Genomic DNA, 21,377 nt, shown 5'->3' with positions numbered 1-21,377 from the left:
ATAGGTTTTTGGGCCCTAATTCCCTGCTCAGATACTTCAATTCCATCAAAATCAACAGGCATTGGAGGCCAAGGTAATGAGAGCTGGTGTCTCTATGGCTACAGTGTAGCAAAGGCTTTTGTCTACTCTTAATGGAGAAAAGCACTCCTGACAGCATATAAACTCCTGACAGCATCCAGCCTTCAGATTATTTTTTTTCTTCATAAATGGATTTGCTCAAGTGCAGTTTCTCCTTGGTGGTTAAAGGAGTGCAACAGATGAACTTCTGGAATCTGAGAGGTTCAGTCTTCTAATGATGTTTTTCTTTTTTTTTTCCAGAAAGAGAAAAATAGCCTTTTGTGTACTTTTTAGGAAGGAAACAGAAGATGAATTCTGGTGTTACTCAGCATGAACGCTATTTGTCATGTTTCAGAATCATCTCTAATTTTCTTGGCTTCCTCCCCAAATTGCTTTAATCATTAGGCTTTTTCTTAACTACATCTCTGATGTGTGTCATTATTGTGGCTGCCTCTCAACAACTAGCCTAGGGAAAAAAACATCTCACTGGTCTCACAGAGTAGGCAGAGCTGCTTCACAGACACAACAGCAGGATGTATTCTAGGACAGCTGGCTCTACTGCCAGCCTCAGAAACATCAGGGTGAGTCAGGAGTAATTAGAGCTCAATTACTGGTCAAAATCAAGACCATTCACTCTCGGTTCTTTCAAACAGGTGCAATTTCACAAAAGTAAGTAGAAGCAGATTATTTAACTCTGATAAATTTAAGCATCTGTCTGCAATGGATTTTGAATCAATATAGAATAGATTTAATTCTTTATCAGCATAGCAAAGCATTGTCCTAATTCTGTCCCTTGTCATTGTGATGCCCATGTAGGGGTTTCAAACACAACAGCCCAACAGGACTTGAACAAAGCCACAAGGTGCTGCACATGGATTGCTTGTCAAGAAATAATTTGTATTGATAGGGACAGCTGAGTTCTTGGTAGCTTTAAAAAAATATCTAGTAGATAAACACTGTTATGATTGTTATTTCCTGTGGAAAAGGAGTTTTGGGCGTCTTAGTAAGAACTGTTAAATCTGATGTGCTTCCAATATCCCTGTGTGACCTGTTTTTCTTAACTCTGTTCCATCCTAGAGGAGGCTGCAACTTCATTCGCAATTCAAATTCCCTGGGCAAATTGTAGAGATAAATCTTGATGTCACAGTCCATTGAATTTTACCTAATATTGTTATTTTTCCCTCAAGAACTCCAAGAGGCTCTGACTTTCTTCATTGACTTTCATTATGTTTCTCCAGTACATGAATAATTAATGTGGATTACTCTGGACTGTTTAAACTCTTTATTAAAGAAATTACCAAGTGTATATAATAGTGTCTCTTCCATTAGATGAACACAGGTGATTTCAACACTCTAAATTAACATTATGATTCAGAAATGCATGATAAAGGCACGAAGCTGTTTTTCCAAATAGCAATTTTTACTGTTTTCTACATCTATCAGACCTCCATATGGATACAGAGAAATAGACAGATTTAGACCAGTGTTGGGGTCCTCCCTTCCTGTTTTGGAGCTCTTCTGTAAGAGTAGCTCCCACATCCATGGGTGCTGTTGTCCAGAATGGAATTACTTGCCTGCAATAAATGACTCTGAACTAGCCCCTTGCACTCAGACTTCTTGGAATGATGTATTTCTTTTTTCCTTCCAAGTTGTTTTCACCAAATCCACATTGTAAATTTAACCCAAAAATTGTAACCCAGCTCAAATTAACTGTGAAATAGAGGTGAAGCAAAAAGGAGAGGGATTTTTTAAAAAGTCTGAGGAAGGAAAATAGAGGGGATCCTATGTGACAGGCACTTGGCCATACTGCAGCTCTTGGTACAGGCATGTTTGGTTGAAAGATGCTGTACTGTTTTCTAAGTAAAACAGAACATAAAGGCCAATAATAGCAGAGAGGTCCTCTGCAAAAAATGGTTTCTGCCTTTGAAGTCTGCTTAAGATATTGTTGGGAGTGGAATATTACCAATATAAATATTGGGTAATTGCTTAGTTTGAGGCAATATAAGTGGATGAGAATTGCTGTAAATTCTGGTTATGTTTTTTTAAGCACCAAGAAGATACTCATTAAGAATGTCTGCCAAATAATGAAAAGAAAATTTTGGCACTTGTTAGAGGGAAATGAGAAACATGTCTCTTTTCCTTCCTTTGATTATGGAAATAATGGGAGCTTTCCCAAAACAGAAAACATAACTTTAAAAACCATTTAAACAAAAAACAAACCCTGTCACTGAATCCAGCTCTTAAAGATTGAGTACTTTCAGAGAATAGGACATAAGTTTCTGAACCATGTAAGTGTTTTGGATTTTTTGCCTGAAAGAGTTATCTTCCAAAGCACATAACCTCCAGACAGAGCTCCTTTGCCTCTAGCTAATGGTTCATTACTTCTTTGACCCAGCTTGTCTTAACCCTCACTGTGGAAGACATCTAGAATTATGTTATAATTAGGATTTAGAATTCAGTCCTGTACTGCAATTTTGTAAAACAAGTATGCTGGAATAGACTGGCAGTTAGTGATGGGCAAAATGAGGTTGATAGATATAATGATGGAAGTTCCTTCACAGAATAAATATCACAGAGGCCTCTGCAGTGCAATGCTTGCTGGCTTGTGTGCAATGATATTGAGGAAGGCAGTGCTGGTAATGTCACACTGCTGGATGGAAGCTTCAGTGTTATATCTTTTGGCTGTGGATAATACCAGAAGGTTTTGCTGCCAGCAGATTTTGTGGGCAAGGATATTTTACAGGCAATGACAGGTAAAATTATCAGGCTGCTTGTTGATGTATTTAAACAGTGAAATGGAATTTAGTCTCAATGGTGTTTAGAATCTCTGCCAGGCACAAAAGAAAGTTTTGCTTAGTTGCAGTTGGGATTTCAGTAGGCATTGGGTGATTTTAGTACCTGCCCAGAAATGAATTTAATTTTAGCTACGGGTGACCAGAAGGTGTTTAATTGCAGTTGCTGAAGGCCTGCTCTCACCTTTATGACATTATGTCTACAGTTTGTGATTATTTCAATCAACAATTTTTAATTCTGAAGTAACAGATCCTTCATTTTGTATTGTAAATATGCTATTTTTTCCCATTATGGGGCACCCAAATGGCAAAAATCTTTTGTCTGGGGCTCGAGTAAATGTGATGTACTCGAGTAAATCACATTTGATGCCTTCTGTCACAATTAAAGGTAAAAGATTTCAGTCATGATCGTAAGAGATAATATTTAAAATGTTTTAAAATTATTGTCTATTTATTCTGCAAGAATTGATTCATCTTTTTTTTACAATATATGTAGTGTTCAGTATAATTAAGTATTAGTGGAGCTATTTGTTTGGCAGATTATATCTGTGCTCCCCATTTTCCTTTGAGTGAATGGTGGTCTTGCTAAAGAAACAGAGTTAGACAATGTAGTAGTGACAGAACTGTAATTTTTCACAAGAGATAATGCAAGTTCTTATAATGTTTACTGTGAAAAAATGACAAAATGGCTCATCAAATGGTGAATGAGCCACTTTCTGAGCCCTGGGCAAATGCAAATGCTGTTCTAAAGCTTTCTTAGTGATGGACTTTCAGTGTCCCTTCTCTTCATGACCTGTTATTATTGCTCACATCTTCAATTATTCTTAGTACTGACCTTTTCTCAGTGCTCCCCAGGAAAAAACCCTACATCATTGCAATCATGGCATTAGTAATCAGATAAGCTAATGGTATTCTCACTACAAAGCAATTCCTTTCTGCAGTGGTGAACACGCTCAGACTACTTACGCACAAAGGAAAAGATCTAATTTTTTCTTCTAAATGCAGAAAGGACAAAGTAGAGATTTACATAGTGAGAAATAATAATAATAAACACCACAGCATGTCTGTCTATGTTGCCTATTTCATGCTTTAATCCATGTTGAAGGGCAAGTGATATAAAGGAGGTAACTGAAGTTCTGCTGTGTAATGTCATTGAGGCTTCGGGGGCAAGTCTTGGCTGTAGGTTTAGTACTGAAATTTTTCCTAAATGAATGAAAAATCTATTCTGTGATGAATTATTCTGGCTAGAGTCATATTTCAATATACAAATCAGTGTGTATGAAAAATGATTGAAAGAAGGGGTAAATCTGAGATGAGGAAGTGTTAGCACCATATGGTAACACTTATGGGAAATATTGCCTTACTTTACTTTGGAAACTTTTCATATAAAAGATTGCACAGTCCTGCAGTTAACCACTGCAGGGATTTCTTTTGTCATCTTTATGACTGTTAATTTGGATTAGAGTAAAGCCTGGATTCTTCACCAGGGATGAGTGCTCCTTTGTATGAAGCTTTGTACATGCACATAATTAAAAAAGAAAGGAAAAAAAACCTTCTCTCAAGAGTTTGCAGCATTACAAAAACATCAGGCTCATATTAAACTCATAAAAGGTGGAGTGAAGAAAGAAGATCAAAGCTCAGTATATTTTATGCTGACAATATTTTTCTCACTTTCCCTCTTGGGAGAAAGAACCCCTTTAGTATTATGTGCCACTTTAATATTATTCTTGACCACATTGATTTACTGTTCTTTCATCACTAAACTATTATCCAAGCAGTTGTTGACAAACCACCACAGGCTCTGAGGGCTTGATAAAATCTCTTTTTTCAGTGTAGAACATTCTGGATATCCTGAGAACCTGAGGAGACACCAGAATATAACTGAACCTACACCTGCTCTGAAGAGCTCTGAATTGAGGGAGCAAGACAGAGCAAATTCTGCCCTTCTTTTACCTCCTGTCCTTTAGTTCTCTCTGTGTGACACAGTGGAAGGGATTTAGATGGGGAATGGCTGAATATGCTGGCAGGGAAGTGGATGGCTGTGGAATGCACATTCTTCGAAAAAATCCCTTCACCCAGGATTTTTTTCCTGGGAAGCTGGGAGGCCTCAGAGAAAAGGAAAACAATTCTTATCTCATTTGCTTCTCCTGTGTTGTACTTGTCTGGAATTGTGTTTGGAGATTGTTTACCCACAGGTGATTGTGTCATTGGATTCTGGTGGGAGTCATTTTGACCCTTTGGCCACTTGGGGCCAAGCTGTGTTGGGACTGTGGAAAGAGTCAGGAGTTTTCGTTATCTTTTTCGCATTCAATAAGTATCCTTCCTGTATTCTTTAGTATAGTATTCTTTAATATAATATAGTATAATAAACTAATAAATTAGTCCTTTGAGAACATGGAGTCAGATTCATAATTTTCCTTCCTTCATCGGGGCACCCTGATTTTACAATAGAGGGCACCTGTGGGCATGGGTGGACTGGACTGCCAGAAACTGCCAGCAATAAACACTGACAGGTGCCAGAGCTGCTCACCTGCAGGAGGGAAAGGAGAGGGCACAGTGTAGCGGGGGCAGTGCCTGGGAATGGCATGAACGTGTTTGGGAGGGTCAGCTGCATCCTGGTGGTGGAACGATGTTTTCTTGGAGAGGAGGAGTTAAAGAAACACTTCTCAGGAGGAGAATGGAGGAGTTTGGAACAGAAAAAAGGAGCAAAGGAGATAAGAAGGAAAATTTAGAAGGCAGGGCCAAGGAGTATCCTGGTTTTTTATCATAGTGATGCCATAATGAATCTAAAGCAAGGAAGGCAGTTAGTCTCTTGATTTTTAACAGGCAATTGGTAAGTTTTGAGTGATGAGTATATACTTACGTTGCATGTGGACATACCTGTGTAACCCCAGGGTTTAGGAAATTGGGATGAAATTTGCTTAAAGCCTGTGATCGGCTTGATGTACATTTTCCCCAGACATTCTTGCAATTTTTGATAATTCTAGACTTGTTAAGCACACATGTGTGGCAGACAGATGAGGATGTGTTGAATAGATCACAGCTTTAGCAGACTGAGCAAATTTATCTCTCACCTCTATTAGTGAGCAGAATATTTCTCTCTCTAACAGATGACTTCTCCCATCAGTTTTCTGCAAGAAACGTTGTTTCATTTTTCCTACCAATGTGTTCAGATTATCATTTGTTATCGTTGGGCATCATCTTGGTTTTTTCAGTTAAAGCCATCACAGTTGTGTGAATTAAGCATATCTAAAATATAATTATTGGACCATATTTATTAATCCTACTACAGGAAAACAATGTGACTCACTACATAGAGTCTTCCACAGCTGGGGCTAAAGACCCAAGGAGACATTGACCTGCCCAGGTGTTTCCTTGTTTTTTACCCTCACCAGCAGATGAGCTCACCCTGCAAGGTCTCCTGACCACATCTTGCAGCCAAATGTGAAATAAACAGGTAAATGTGGGGTGCATTTTCATTCTGAACTATTAAAATGTTAAGGACTGCTGGCATATTTTGATTAAGGGGACAATTACTGACTGAGGTTGTGATGGGCCAGGGGTTGTTAAGGTGTGCAGATGTAAGGAGACATTGAGTGCTTCCATGAATATTAGAGTAAGAGAGTGAAAGGAAAAGGTAGAGATCCTTTAATAACACAAAAGAGTTAAAAGGTTTGTATTTTCCCAATTTCAGAAGAAATGTAGCTGGTTTTGCCTGTTATGTGGCTTTTTGTTTGATGGTTATAAGACAACTTTTGATAAACAGGGAGTTTATCTATGACCTACTTTTAAATTTTAATTTAGAAAAATGCTTACAGGATTGATGGCATTCTTGGGAGAGGTGTTTCGTTTAGGATCATCCTGAGTTGGTTAACAGGGGGAAAGGACAGAGAAATAAACATAATATAATCTGTTTGAATCATCAGTCAATGTCAGTCTTAAAAAAATATTTTCCTTATAAGAGAATTTTTACAGTTTCTTCTAGATGAAGTTCAAGTGACTTCATCTGCTGCATTGACTGTCCTAACCTTCAGAGGCTCCTTGTATAAGTCAAAACAAACAATATGTTCCAGTGCAATTTAAACTTTCCTATTTTTTTCTTTAGGAAAGCAGAACTGCTGTATGATGAAGAGAAGGAGATAGTTTTATTAGTGTCTCATGAGAAGAATAAGTTGAAAAAAAGAAACATAAACTTTTAGGTCCTGTACTTGCAGCAGTATTTTGTGATTATGTTTCGCTGCCTTTCTGAGAAACAGCACTGGAGATGTAGAGGGGGAGGAAAGGGAGGCAGAAGAATTTGCAAGGCCCTATGGAATCTCTTTTTGTGACTATTAAATAATACACCACGTAAATACACTGTAGTGTACTTGATATACAGCATGTTAACCTGATTTGTCACTATTGAGATGTAGAGACCATGCAAGTGTTAATAAAGAGTTGAATGTCAGTGTCAGTAAGTTAGGTAAGAAAACTCTAAATTCTACATTTAACAAGTCAATGTGTGCTGGATAATTGTGTGGAGACTTTGTTATTTCAGGGCTGCTGTGTGACGTGAGACTGGGGCTTTAGGTTTGGTGTTTGAAAGTAATGTATCAACAGTTTATGTGTACTGGGACATTTTCGTGGTAGGGAGATTTTTTTGATAGAAAATGCAATGTGATTTTGCTCCCATAAGGCATGAACTGAACTAAATATATTTTGGAGATGATACCACTTCACTCTTCAGAGTTGACTTATTACCACCATTACTAATGGTGGGTACATGGTATTTAAAATGAAATATGATACTTCTTAGTGTTCCAGCAAATAGCAGGAGATAAATTAGTAGCTAAATTAGCATATTGACTGGTTGGGTGAAATATGCATAACAATCAACTCTAGCAATAAATAACTAGAAAAAAAATATTTTTCAAGGCATTTTGGAGGTCCTTGTCTATTTTAGAGTAATCCTACATGGATATAGTTTACTATGCATTGACTTTTCTAGTTTGCTCTTCAAGACATGGGTTTACAAGTCTGATTGCATCAGATTCCTTGCTGCAGTGAGCATCAAATAAGCAACAGTTATTAAAAGAGAAGCTAAAACATGATAGTGCCAGTTTTCTTTTGTGCTTTTCCTGGAAAATTTATTAGTCAGTAAAGCAAAATCAGAGTTCTGTAGAGAAGTAGCATGACTGTTCATTTCTTTATACCTAAGCAGGCTTGTTTTGTTCATTTTCCATCTGTATTTTTCTGCTTCTGAGAATCTCCTCATTATAGGATGGCCTGTCTCTGGCAGGTGGCTACAGACAGCAGGTGGTTGTAATCCCAGTTCCCAGGTGCTTCAAATCATTGGAGTCAGGTGAACCTGTCACTGTTTTAACATGCCATTCCACTAGAAATATTCCTGGCTGCAACTTCTCATCTGACACCTTTTGGCTCCACAGCACTGCAGGATGGGAAATGACTACAAAACTGTCTTCCCTCTATCACAGGACAAATTCAGCAGCATTTTGCTGGACACAGATACTTCAGTTTTCTGGTTTTAATTCTTTTTTTTAATCTCTCAGGGAAAAAAGGAATACTGATTTTTCCTAGCCGTGAAACCTTTTATTTTTTTTTTAGAAGAGTTAACTTCAGATTTCTGGTAACAGGAACACTGAAGTATACATTCCAAGTCTAGTTTATATTGGTGCTTGAAGTCTTTATTTTTTTTTTTCCTGCAAGAATGCCTTTTTAAAGTGAGCATTGTTATTCTTTTAATTAGACTTTTGTTCTGTGAGCTCTGTGTGGATGTGTTTTGGTTACTGCCTCTCATTGTTCTTGTCTGATGCCCTTTATGAGTCAATGTACAGCTCAGGCATCCTCCTGCTTGGCTGGGTCAGTAGCAGAGCTGCAGTCAGGTATCTTCAGTGGGCTTCCAGCCACTGTTTCAGGTCAGATGGTTCTTACAGCAGACTTGTCTGGAGCAAAATCATCCACATCTCAAGAATATGTTACAAACCATAGTTTGTGTACTATGTGGACACATCCATTCTGCCATACTGTGTGTGAAGAAGCTTTGCTTGTCTGAAACTTCCCTTTCAAAAGGTACCAAATGTATATCCACAGTTTACTGGGACATGAGTAAAAGGATGAGAGAACTCTTTTATTTGTGTGCATATTGTAAATCTGTGCAAGGTTATGTGTATGTGGTCTTTGCAGGCAGGTGTGGGATGGATGTGAGGAACTGTTTGTTCTCCAGCATGTCTTGAATTCACATAGCTGGGCTTGTCTAGCTCAGACCTAGCATGTACTGCTAAAGTCCTGCTGAGATATACAGTATATTAGTTCAGGCTTAATGATGTGCTAATACAGTTATCTGCTGAAAGCCTTTTCAGAAATTACTAAGTCACTCTATCTCACCAAAACTTTTCTTTTAGCAGGATTAGGAGCCAAGTAATTCATGGTCAGAGGGTTCTGAGCCTTTCAGTTCTTTTTCTAAGGACATACTACATAATCCACTGGACTCCCTGGTGATTAGAGGTGCTGTATTTTGTGCTTTCATGGAGATGGGCATGGCTGGGGAGAGAGGATTTGCTCATTGGTTTGGATCTGGTGTAGTTCCTGCTGGTTTCTTGAATCAAGGTGTGGAAAAGTTCAATATTGCTTAATATCATAACTCCATGTGGCCATTTATAAATAAGATATTTGCCAGGAAAATGAAAAGTCTTAGTTGTGCAAATGTGTTCTTAAGGGCATTGTTTGTGTCCAACATATAGCTTCATTCCCCAGATTTGCTCCAGTCCTAGCCCTTTAGCCCTGTCAGAAAATAAAGAAACTACTGGTTGGGTAAACAAAGTGAGTGCCCTTAGCAGTAGCAGGATATTTCACAGTGCCTTTGCACCTGATCCTTGTCCCTGTGCCCCAGTGTGGAGTGACCAGAGCAGGGGCCCATCTTGCCCACTTCCCTGCTGCCTTCACAACTATCAGCAGGGACTCATTTTGGTTGAGGATAAAAGCAAAAACAACTATTGTCTCAATGCCTGGTTGCCAGAACAGTTTGGTGACAAGGGAACAGAATATTTTATCCACAAAGATGTGTACAAGTGAAAGAGCTGGGATTGCCAGCCTCAATGAAGTTTCTAGGATGAGGAATGGAGCTTGTGTTGTAGGGTCTCATCAGCAGCAACTTCAGGATCAAATTTCTTGTTTTAAATCAAAAAAATCCAAGGATATTTTTCATGGGCCTATATTGATTTGTCAGCTGTCTGTGAGGTATTAGGGTGTTGGTAGGGGTGGGTTAATTTGGAAGCCTTTCTCCAAGGACTTAGCACTCCTGAAGTCTTAGGGATGGTCAGTGTTGCAGTTACTAAACCCAAGCTTAACCTGAGCAATTTATAGGCAGATTTAAAGGCTTGTCCATTGCTGTGGCAATACTGTCAGGATGCTCTTGGTTTCTTGGTGTATATTCTTGCAGTGTATTGCAGCATTACTGTGCTGTGGTATAATAATGTGCTCAAAATTGAGAGAACATAAAGTCCCTCAAATTAATTAATGAGAGAGACATGCATGGGAAAAAACCTGAACCTTCAGGAGAGAAATGAGGGGAGGAAAACTTCAAAGATTATTCTGGACATAGCCAGTTAGTTAGATGTGCTGTCTAATCAGACCTGTTCTGGACTTCCTCTACTGCCCAGTTTGAGCTCCCAAGGCCAACCAAATGCCTGACTTTTTCACAGCATTAACAGGTCTTCAATGCACTAACTATCCACAGTTTGACACCTGTATTAATTTTTATCTTTCTTTTGTGTTTTTAGGCTGCCTGTTTGAGGATGACCTTTGCAAGTCTTATGAAGTCTGTGTTAATGGTAAGTCTTCCAGGTTTTGTTTGCTGCTTGGTCTGCCCTCCACTCTGTAATTGCTGTGTGTTTGATTCAGTAAACCAAATTCATATGTGAGTGAGAAGGAGGGGAAAAGGAAAACTACCAGGTATGACCATTATGGTCCGCAGTTAGGAAGAATTTAATAGATTAAAAAAAAAATTCTCTCAACCATGAGCAAAACCATTTATGTGACATAGATTTTAATTTAATTAAGCACACTGAAATATGCTAACATTTAATTTGTCTTAATATGGGTGAAAATAACTGTTTTGTTACCTTCAGTTTGTTCCTCTTTTTTAGAGGATGATGTTGAGTAATTATCAGTCTCCTCTTCTTCAAAAGATTGTTATTTTATACAATAAGAAAGAAAGTCTCAAAGGAACACTGCAGTTGTTGATTATACTGCTTCCTTTTTCTATGATTTTACTTGAATTATGCAGGAACAGCTTTCTTCTACTGTCCTGCATAATTCATTTTCAGTAAGTCCAAAAAGACAACACAACATATGAATGAGGCTAATGGAATAGTACAAAAGATGTTTTCTAATAATAGTTGAAGATTGGAAATGTGCTATATGAAATTATTTAATTCCCTGTGAAGGACAGAGGATGTTTTGAGAGAGGTGTTTGAAGCAATAACTGCTATAAAATGTGTATTTGTGGTGAAAGGAGGAAGGGAGTAGTTTTTGTAGTGTTATTTGACATAGAAATACATGGCAATATGTATATCTGTAATTAGAGAGGTTAATATTTAAATTAAGTATTGTATATGAAATTGTTTGTGACATCATATTATAAAGGAGAGGCTTTGTTTTCCATCAAACTCAAACAATAATATAGGTCTATTAATAAATTAAGATATTAATAAGGTTTAGCTAATGAACATTTAGGATGAAATGAGATTAAATTTCCAGTACTGTTTAACATCAGACTAATGCAAATTTATAAGTCTTTTGTATTGACAATCCCCATCATTGACACCGGGAAGGGCAGTGACAGATTTGTACAGGTTGAATTTTGGTGACTATCAATATTTTCCAGTGCTTAGGCTGGAGAGTTTTCCACAGTGCAAGCAGGTTTAATCATAGGCAACTGTTACATGCTGCAGACAATGCATAGTGGGCAATTTATGCAACAGATGATAGAAATTTCTGTAATTTAAGGGATCTCTCTATTGAAGACTTTGCTGTTCCTGTAAATGTAACTTCCTAACTTCTTGTTCTACTTGTTTCCTTAAATGAAGAGACAGTTTGTCAAATGTCCATATGACATTCTGTAGCATGCAGAATTGAATTATGGAAGTTGTATCTTTGAATTTACATGGACCTTTTCTATAGAACTACTCATGTTTTGGCATAACTAACTTAAAGAAATGTCAGTAATGAGTAAGACAGATGATCAATAATATTTTCTATTGTCTGATCTTGTTTTAAAAAGTACTTGCAGGGATTCTGTCCAAGTGTCTAAGGTAACTGTAAAATATTTCATTCTTGTTTGTCCACTGGGAAAATGTTATGTAGAATGTATTTTAAATGCTCTCCTTGATGCAAGTGAAGATAAACCATTCCTGAGAAAATAAACAGGATCTTTGGGAGATCGTATGTTGAAGTACTAAAAAACTACCAAATTTTTTTTTTATGTGTAGCAGAAAGGAAGTTGGCTCTTGCTTCTGAGCAATCCTTCACATTTTTTCCTGCCCAAAGTGCTGCTGATTCACCTGTACCTCTGAAATTTTTCAGGAATTCTGATATATTAAAATTTGAGTGCTTTGCTGGGTTGAGAGTTCAGGAACTGGAGTTTGTGGAGGTCACTGTGCTCAGAAGCAGAGCGTACTTTGAAAAGCTTTGCCTCCTTTCTTGTCACACAAGTGGGTATTTCTGAAGTACAGTGTGAAAGTGGGTAAGAAGCAGCAGCTGCTTTTGGTAGCATGTGACCAGCAGATTTGCTTCTGACTCCTGCAGGAAGGCTGATAATTCTGATCTTTTTCTCTGCCTTCAGCAGAGGCAGAGAAAACTGACCACATTTGCAGAAATAAAGCTAGGTTTGCCTACTAACGACATAATTCACAGCATTTGCTGTCTCATATCTGTCATCAACTGTAGATTTCAAGTCTATTTCATGCATACTTGTGAAAGCATAACCAAAACACCAATAACTGAGTTATTTCGTAGCTTAAAAACCCCCTACTCTTCTTCCCTTCTTATTTCATCTGAAGAGATGTTTTTACTGAAATATTTTGATAAATTTTCCTTTCCATTAAGAAAAAAAAGGTGTTAAAAGAATGGGTTTTGTGTTGTTAAAATCAATGTTATAGAAAGGTGAGATCTGAGATAAGCAGCATAGCTGTTTATATCAGAGATAAGGGCTGCTTACATCTGTTTATGTCACATGCCATTTTTGCAGGGCAAAGGACTTGCTGTAATAATGATTGTTGACTTTTCTGCCACTTTCTCTCATCATGTAAAGGTCTCTCTTGGCTTCAGTGATGGGTTCCTGCTTAGGCTTGTTTAATAGCTCCAGCAGCATTCATGCAATATTAATTTATTTCCACAAACCTTTTATCAGTTTTCTGAGCTGCACTGACTCATCAAGTGGTTAAGAAGGAACATATTGTTTCATGTTAATTTTAATGGCATAAGGATAAGCCAGGCAAAAAGACTGAGTTAGTTTTCCTGGACTCTTTCATTGCAAAGTCAGAACTTTGAGAGGTGAATTGACTTAGATGTCATTTATTTATCTTCTGGTACATCACTGCTTCTTTCTTAGAGCTGGAGGAACTGACATTTTCACCCATCTAAAGTGCTTGAAGCTTGAAAGCCTGCAGCTAAAAAGGGTGATGGGAAAGGTGGTGAATATGCCTGTGATCTGCAGTCTCTGATAGAAAGTAACCTGGCATACTATAAGCTTGGAAGTTCTTGCCCTCCCCAATACATTCTGAAAAGCTTTTACAGATAAAACAGGAAGCATTTTAATTAAAGAAGATATATAGAAGAATAAGAATATTTTTATGATTCTAGTTATTAAATTCCAATTAAGTAGGAATAGTATTTGCAGTGATGGTATGTGTGGTGACACAGTTGTAGGTAAAGGGGGTATGACTTTCACACCTTCACATACACTTTGCTGTCTGGGTTAGAAGTTCAAGAAGAAGAGTTTGCCTGTGAGTGTATTTTTTCCTTAACAGCTCTACCTAGAATGTGTTTGTATGAAAAGGAAAGAAAAAAAAAAATCAAGAAGGAATTTTTAGAGGATCTCTGAGACAGAAATTCTTTGCTTACCCTTGAACAGTCCTTGTATTTATATACTAAATTTAGTACAGCTGGATAAGCAGGAATATGTCATGTTTTGTTTTGCATTTTAAGTGACAGATAAAGCAGTTCATGTAAAACATCAGCTTGTTTATCTTCCTTGTTGGAAGGTTTAAACAAACTGGCTCCTGTGAACAGCAAAACAAAGACTAGTTCTTATTCTTTCTCGTGAAATTGTGCTGTTGAATTCTAGCAGTGCCACTGGGAAAGACACCATGTGGTACAGATAAAAGTGTTCATTTCTAAATAACCATCCCTTATGTCCTCTCTTTATTAACCTGTTTGAACTGCTCATTTAGAAGGGTGCCATTCTTTCCTTTAGCTTTAATCTCCAGATATTTTGCTTCAGGAAGCAGTTTTGTGCTGTGCTTTATGCGGGCATGGATACCACGATATCTTTGCTCCTATCAACAATTTACAAGTCAGGGCAGGTTTATTTACGAAAGAGGCTGGGGCTGCAATCCTCCATCCTGCATGAAATCAGAATGGGGTTCATGCAGACAAGATCAGATAGTAGAAAACATCTCTGTGAGGCCAAGCAAGGGGAGTTAATTAAATGCAGTGTTTGGCGCAGAGAGCGTTGTTGAGCCAAGCCTGGCTGACAAACACCTCCCCTCTCCTCGGAAGACAGCTCCGATGTCTGCAGCAGTGTTTGGAGAAGCTGTGCTTCTGAAAGGCTGGGCAAACAGCTCTGCACAGCTGAATCAATATTGCTTTATGTATGCAAGCTGCACTTGTTAGGAGGGACTTAGGTTAGCACGGTGTGGCAGAGGCACCCAGGCATTGCAGTACGAAATCGTGAACCTTTCCAAGCCTGGATCTCTGCAGGTAGTTCTGAATATTAATGCATTTTCTTCCTCAGCTACAGAGCTCCTTGAACATTCAGGATATAAGTGATTGCGTGTGCTGGTGATGAGCCGTAAACAGTAAACATGTGCTACAGATGATAAGGGAGAGAAGTCAGGATCCCTGAAATGGTTTCTTGAACTTAATGTGTTCTGCTTTGAGGTTTTCCAGACCATTGCCTGGTAGGGTGGGATTGCAGAGGGAGATGAACCTCAGCATTGTTGAGCTAACAGATGTCTGCGGCAACATCTGTGTTGGCAAGGCACTGCTCTCCAAAAGCTATTGAATTTTTGTCAAATGACACTATAAATCTGGGCCTAAGCTTTCTGAGCCCTTTCAGTGAGCATCAGTGCTTGTTATAACTAAATTCAGACTTCTGAGGAGTAACACTTAGTGGTACCTCTGCATGCGCTTGCTGTATTGTCTGTAGAGAATTCATGTGCTTTTCAAGGATGTGGGGATTCTTCACAAATAACTGAAGTTCCAATACCACCTTGATGTCATTTCTTACCTGAATTCTGAAGTAAATGAGTGTGTGTGGATGTTTGCATGTGGATATTTTGTTGCTGAAAAACCTGACCAATTATTTAAATATTAGGATTTACTTCCCGTGATTCCTCTGTACCAGTTCAATGAAATAATGGGACTTGTCTGACACTTTATTTATTCAAAGCATATTTTAAAATATTATGTCAGAAGAAGTCACAATCTTGTGTGGTGCTCAAGAAGAAGTAAAGCTTAAAATCTGCCATTGTATAATGGTTCTGAAAATGGTTCTGAAAATCCACATCTTCAGAAGTATTTACACACTTTATTCAACTGAAATGAAGGGTGAGTTAACACCTAAATATTCCTGAGAATCTGTGGATATGAAGATGGTGTTTCATTATTAGGAATATTTTATAATTTTTAAGGAAATCCACACACCTTTTAAAACATTTTTTTGGAAATAAACACCAGGATTGAAATTGGCGGAATTTTTTTGTTCATCATCAGGTTGTGTGACAGTTGTGTAATAGGAACAACAACATGAAATAGAGATGGTTTGGGAGGAAGACTCCTAATTTCCCATTTGCCTGTGTTCTCTTGTGTGTTAGCTCTCACTTCCTCTGAGCTATTTGATGTACTGAAGGTGAAAAATTAGCATTTAAGTCTTAAGGTTAAAATGTCAGTGCAGTGATGACTTCATCTCCTTTACTTTGAAACAGTGAGGTGGGATTTTTTTTCCACATTGAAAAAAGTCTCATCTGTCTTCCAAACTCTGTATTTGTGTCTTGTGTTTGTCTCATTGTGGTGCTAAAACAGCTGCCTGTGTGATGGTAGGACAGAAATGGAAGCACAACAGAAGAATTAGAAGTGGAGTAGTGATCAAAGGTGAAGTTACTGCTCTTAGGAAAAGATGTGTAGTGTGAAAATGCAACTGTGTTTTTCACTGTCCCTGCTGTTTGTAAAAACTTTTTTTGTGGGTATTCTTTATGTGGAGAATCTCAGGGTGCAGCTCCTGCAGGGCAGAAATGCCTTGCTGAGGCTTCACTGGCAGTGTTCTGTTCAGCACAGGGGTGAGAGGCAGCCATAAATCTCTCACCAGCCATAGGTAATCCTTTATATTCCTGTATCCTGTGCTAGTAAATAAGTTTTGGAGCTGCTGAGTGCTGCACAGTGCTATTTCATGTGGACAGACCTGCTTTTGCTCAGAGCTCAGGCAAGAATTCTGCTGTGTTGTCACAAGGAAGCTTTAGTTCTATCTTAGTGTTGTGACTTGTGGTAATGCATTTTCTTGGCTTTCACAGAACCAGGGCAAGCGTTGTAAGAAAATGGTTTAACCAGTGTGGTTTTGGGGGCATTTTGGTGTTCAATTCAAGAATTTTGATTATAAGATTCCATCTCCCCCCCCTACTGATTGGGGGGATGTGGGGTGTGTGTGGTGGAAGGTTTGACATCACTGGAAAATAAATACAGTTACCTGGTATCTCTCTATTCAAAATTATGCATTTGTGGTGATGGATAAATCTCTAACATCTGATGTAATGGTCTGATATTAAGTAGGATTAAAATTCTGAAATTTTTTGAGTTGCCTTTTCTTTTTTTTAAAATATTCAGTATTTCTCCCTGAAATATTTGAGGTGCTATGAAGTCTTCAGCCTTATGTGTTAATTAAAAAAATACAACCAAATCTTATTTTCCTGAAGTCTTTTGGACATGTTGGCATTATACATACAATTTGGGGTAACTCTGAACATGTATGCTAAACTAGCATGCTAAATGTTAAATTTATTTGTGTATTAGAGATACTGTTTTTGTCATGTATCTTAGCTGTGTGTGGTGAACCTTTTTGTCAGCACCTTTTGGGTAAACTACACAGCTGCATGTTCAGAGATGTTCCTTAATTCACTATTGTATTACACAAAAAAAAATAATTATTTTAACATTTGAGAGGTCATGGAAAAGTACAGCCTGTTTGATAAAGGCACTAGGCAGTCTCAGTAAGGTTTGAGCCTGATGAATGATGAAACACCAGAGCCTGAAAAGGACAGTGTGGTCTGGAGAGAAGAAGAGAACACCAAGGGATAATGTTCTGGCAATGAGGTGGAAAGCAAATGAATCCTGGTTTGGAGGGACACTGCAGCAGTGTGCCTCTGCTCTAAATCCATCATAGTTTGTCCTCTTCTTGTGTCAAGGGACATTCACAAGCACGGTTTGCTTTATGATGATTAAGATGTTTGGTTACAGCTTCTGAAAAAATAGAATAACTGTTCTTTCTTTAGCTCTTCACTTTTGCTAAGAGAAAAACAAACCAAAACACCACCAACAAAGAAAAAGCATATTTTTTTTTATTAACAAAAGGTAGTAATGAACATTGCTAAAGGAGATGTGAAATGAGTTGGCAGTGATGGCTACACAGCCTTATTGTGGTTTTTGTGCAGCCCCAGACTTGAGTGAGACAGGACCTTTTCTCCTGGTGTTAAAGGATACCTTCTACTTAGCATTCCCATTGATTACAAAGATGTCATTCCAAAAATGAAGTGCTTAACAGCTATTTGCTTATTTTGGGCTTTATCTATTCTCTGTCAGAAGGTGTTTGCCTTTTTCCCCCTGTATATCAGTGACTACATCTCAGTGTAGCAGTGGTTAGTTGGATCAATCAGATTACTTACTGAGGTACTTCGGTAATTAACTGAGGCATTGATAGGAGTGTCTAAAAGAAGACAGCCTAGAAAACTTTGAACCCATCCTCTGCTTGGAAAAATTGTGCTTCTTAAAATTCATGCTGCTTGTCTTTCTTTTTGAAAGCTTCAGTAATCCTGTTTTATAGCACATAAGCTGAAGACATGAGGTCACGAATCAAATAAATTTCCAAATTTACCAATTTTGCAAGGACAATTATGAGTGACTGTTCACTCTGCATTTTCTTGAGTGTGTAGGAGGCAAAGCTGTAGATTTCTTAAGTATATTCTGAATAACATTCTTCTGGATGATTCTTCACAATGACAAGCTTTGCTGTGCAGAAGATTCCTTTTATTTTTTCCTGTTTTTCTGTCCTTTTTTTCTTCAAATTTTCTTTTAAAATTCTTCCCTGTTTGCTGTACAAATTCTGCATCACCTGACTGCTGTTGCATTACAATTATAATTTAGTGAACATCATTTTGTTTCTGACTTCACAGCATTTCACAAGCAGTAATAGTCTTTTGACTCTCAACCTGCCTTTAGACAGTAAACATAATAGGAAAAAAATACTGTTCTTTCACTGGTTTTCAGGGGGAGGATGTTGTGGTCTTGGCTAAGAAGCTTCTCAGAGACTATGGGTGAAATGAGTAGAAAACTTTACTACATGGTTCACATGAAAGTGTACCCACTGCAGCAGAGAAAAAGTGATGAGTCTGCATGAAATAGGGATTTGTTTTGTCTCAAGACAGCTTGTGTGTGAAAAATATATGCAATAATTATTGGCATCCATTTTGTCAAATAAGAGACCAAAGAGGAAGGTATTCCTTTATAATATTCTAAAGGAGCTACACGTTTATGCACATGGAAATCATAAATGTATAATATACAAATTTTCCTTTTTTTTAATATTTAAAAATAAATAATGTGGAAATTTTTTCCCAGGTTGTGTACCTACTGTTAGAGTTCCTGATTTGGATTGATTCTTCCAAAGGGAATGAGAAAATATATCCTCTCTTTATTCTAGAGTTTAGAACAAATGCTTTGTAATAAAGAACTGTGAGAGGCTTTTATTATTATATCTCCTCATTCAATAAACAGGAACAATCTGAAAGTGAACTAATTATGGTGCTGTTGATTAACAGGTAAAGACCTGTTAATGAAAAGTCATCCTGCATTATATGACATTCCAAGCCTTTAATTTAAACAGAGTTTTCCTTCATTCCCTCCAACCCCATGGCAACAGCAACAAAAGTTGCTCTAGAGGTAGAGAGAACAATAAATATATTTTATGGTCCCAAACTGTTTATTGTAATTTGGTCTTTACTGAAATAGCTTTGGCTGCTGCTCTGCACAAGTTGAGAATATTTGGTAGCTTTTGCTGCTGTGTCAGCATGTTCCTCTAGTGCCCTGTGGTAGGACCAGTGTGATTTAAGGCTGGTAACTGCAGTGGATGTTAAGGCTGAGTAAGGGAATACAACATTTCATGTTTGGACTCGTAACTCTTCAAGGTACAATGGAAAATGCTTTAAATGTAATGCACTAAACATTTGTGTTAGTAATGAATTTGCAATATTATAATAAGGTTTAAAATGTGTGCCTAATTAATTCTATATAATGTTAACTCTCTTAAGATTGTATTTAGACTTTTGACTGCATTATATCAATGAGTCTTCCAGAGATAAGGTTGTACTATAGTCTTTTTCCTGGAAGCAACAGGACAGGTATGATACTGAACAGCTGCCCACTGTGAAATTTTTCAATGGCAAAAATGTCTCTTTTTGGTCCTCTCTGTCTGTTATTGAGCTGCAATTGCTGTTTTCTCTATCATAAACTCTACAGTAGATGAGAAAGAGGTGTATTACCCAACCAGAAACTATAATGGACTGGTGGGGAAAAATAAATTGAGGGGAGTTGAAAACTATTGAGACCTTCCTTCAGATTTTTGTCTTTGCCCTGTAGTCCTCCCTCCTTACTCCACATTATGCTGCTGCATCTCTGTTTCTGTGGGGTTAAGATAGGGAAGGTACTGGGGGACAGAATTTTTGGATTGCAAGTCTGCTAACAGTTTCATAGGTTATTGAAAACTTAAAGAAAGCAATCTGCAATACCCAGTCACAGTGGAAGCAGTTTGAATGGCTTTTGTATTTCCAAAATTAAATCCATTTGTTTTCTTTGGATGAGGAGTGGTTTTTCATAGTGGCAGTGTTTTTGTTTTTAAATTTTAATTAATTTATAAGCTTTAAGTGGCAAACTTGACAGCTTTTTGTTTACTGTGACTTAAAAAATCCCCAAAGCTTTCCAAATTATAAATGTCCTGTTAGTCTTGTGATTTAATCTCTCTTTCTAGGATGTTATTTCACTTCCAAGTTAGAGATGTATGGATTTACTAGATTTTTACAGTAATTAAGACTTCCTACTCTGCTGACAACTTGCCTTCATGTTAGTGGAATTGTGGTGATGGCTTAAGCTGAGTAATTTAATGGAACAAACTGTTCTTTCACTGACAGTACCTCTTAGAAAAGTCTTCTCTCTATTTTTACCTGTAATTTTGCTTGATGTGTTTGGTGAATGATTGCTTTAGAAATATTTAACTTTTAAACTCTTTCACTTCTTTTTTTCTTACTTAAAAATTTCTGTGAATACTAGTTGGACAAAAATGGATCAATATACAGTTAAGAAATACCAGTCCTATTCCATGTCTCAAAATCTTTTTTATTAATTTCAATTTTGTTATGGTAAATCTAATTTTATATGTCATACTTCCACAGTGTTTTTGTTACAAATGTTTGAAGATGTCTAAGATTTCTTTTCTCCATTGTCTTTCTGCTCCTGCAGTTAGAGATCCCCACCCAAACCCTTTGGGTGAAAGGCAGAAATTATTTTAACTGAAGAAATGAAGAGCTCTGAAAGAAGTTTGGGCAGAAAAGGATCCCTCTTTCCCCACTGTTTTTCTCAGTGGCAAAGGATTGATGGATGTGCTTAATGTTGCAGTACAAATTATCAATGCATGTTCACTAAGATGATAATCAGGCAGTTAGTGCCCATTTCATGTCTCTGGATCCACTGCATTCCCAATTAGAAGTCAGGCCTTCTCTCTGGGCTTTATTTCAAACATCTCAAGAGATTTATACTAGCCCCAAAATTTTGGTTATTCCTCTCCCAGAAATAAGATCATTGATTAAAATGATTTTGTTATTCTGTAAAATATTACCCTTCACATATGATGCCAAAAAAGATTTACTTGTCTCAATGTACTTTGTGGCATGGTAATTGAAAATAAGTTATGACTGGCATAGAGGTTAATGGCATATTTTAGAAGGCAAGAAAGTTGGGGCTTAAAAAATGCTATTTCATCTCAAAAATCTG

General features: G+C 37.5%; 1 protein-coding gene across 1 annotated transcript in view; it reads left to right on the top strand.

Annotated features, from left to right (window-relative positions):
* The window catches only part of PTPRN2 (protein tyrosine phosphatase receptor type N2), a 634,871-nt gene that overhangs the window by 57,647 nt on the left and 555,847 nt on the right, over positions 1-21,377 (top strand). The window contains 1 exon segment of the mRNA XM_074552744.1: positions 10,628-10,678. Within this exon segment, the coding sequence (XP_074408845.1) occupies positions 10,628-10,678 (51 nt within the window).

Source organism: Zonotrichia albicollis, chromosome 1, assembly GCF_047830755.1.
Source record: "Zonotrichia albicollis isolate bZonAlb1 chromosome 1, bZonAlb1.hap1, whole genome shotgun sequence".
NCBI classification, from domain to species: Eukaryota; Metazoa; Chordata; class Aves; order Passeriformes; family Passerellidae; genus Zonotrichia; species Zonotrichia albicollis.
The sequence above is the reverse complement of the archived record's forward strand: the minus strand, read 5'-3'. Positions and strand labels throughout refer to the sequence as shown.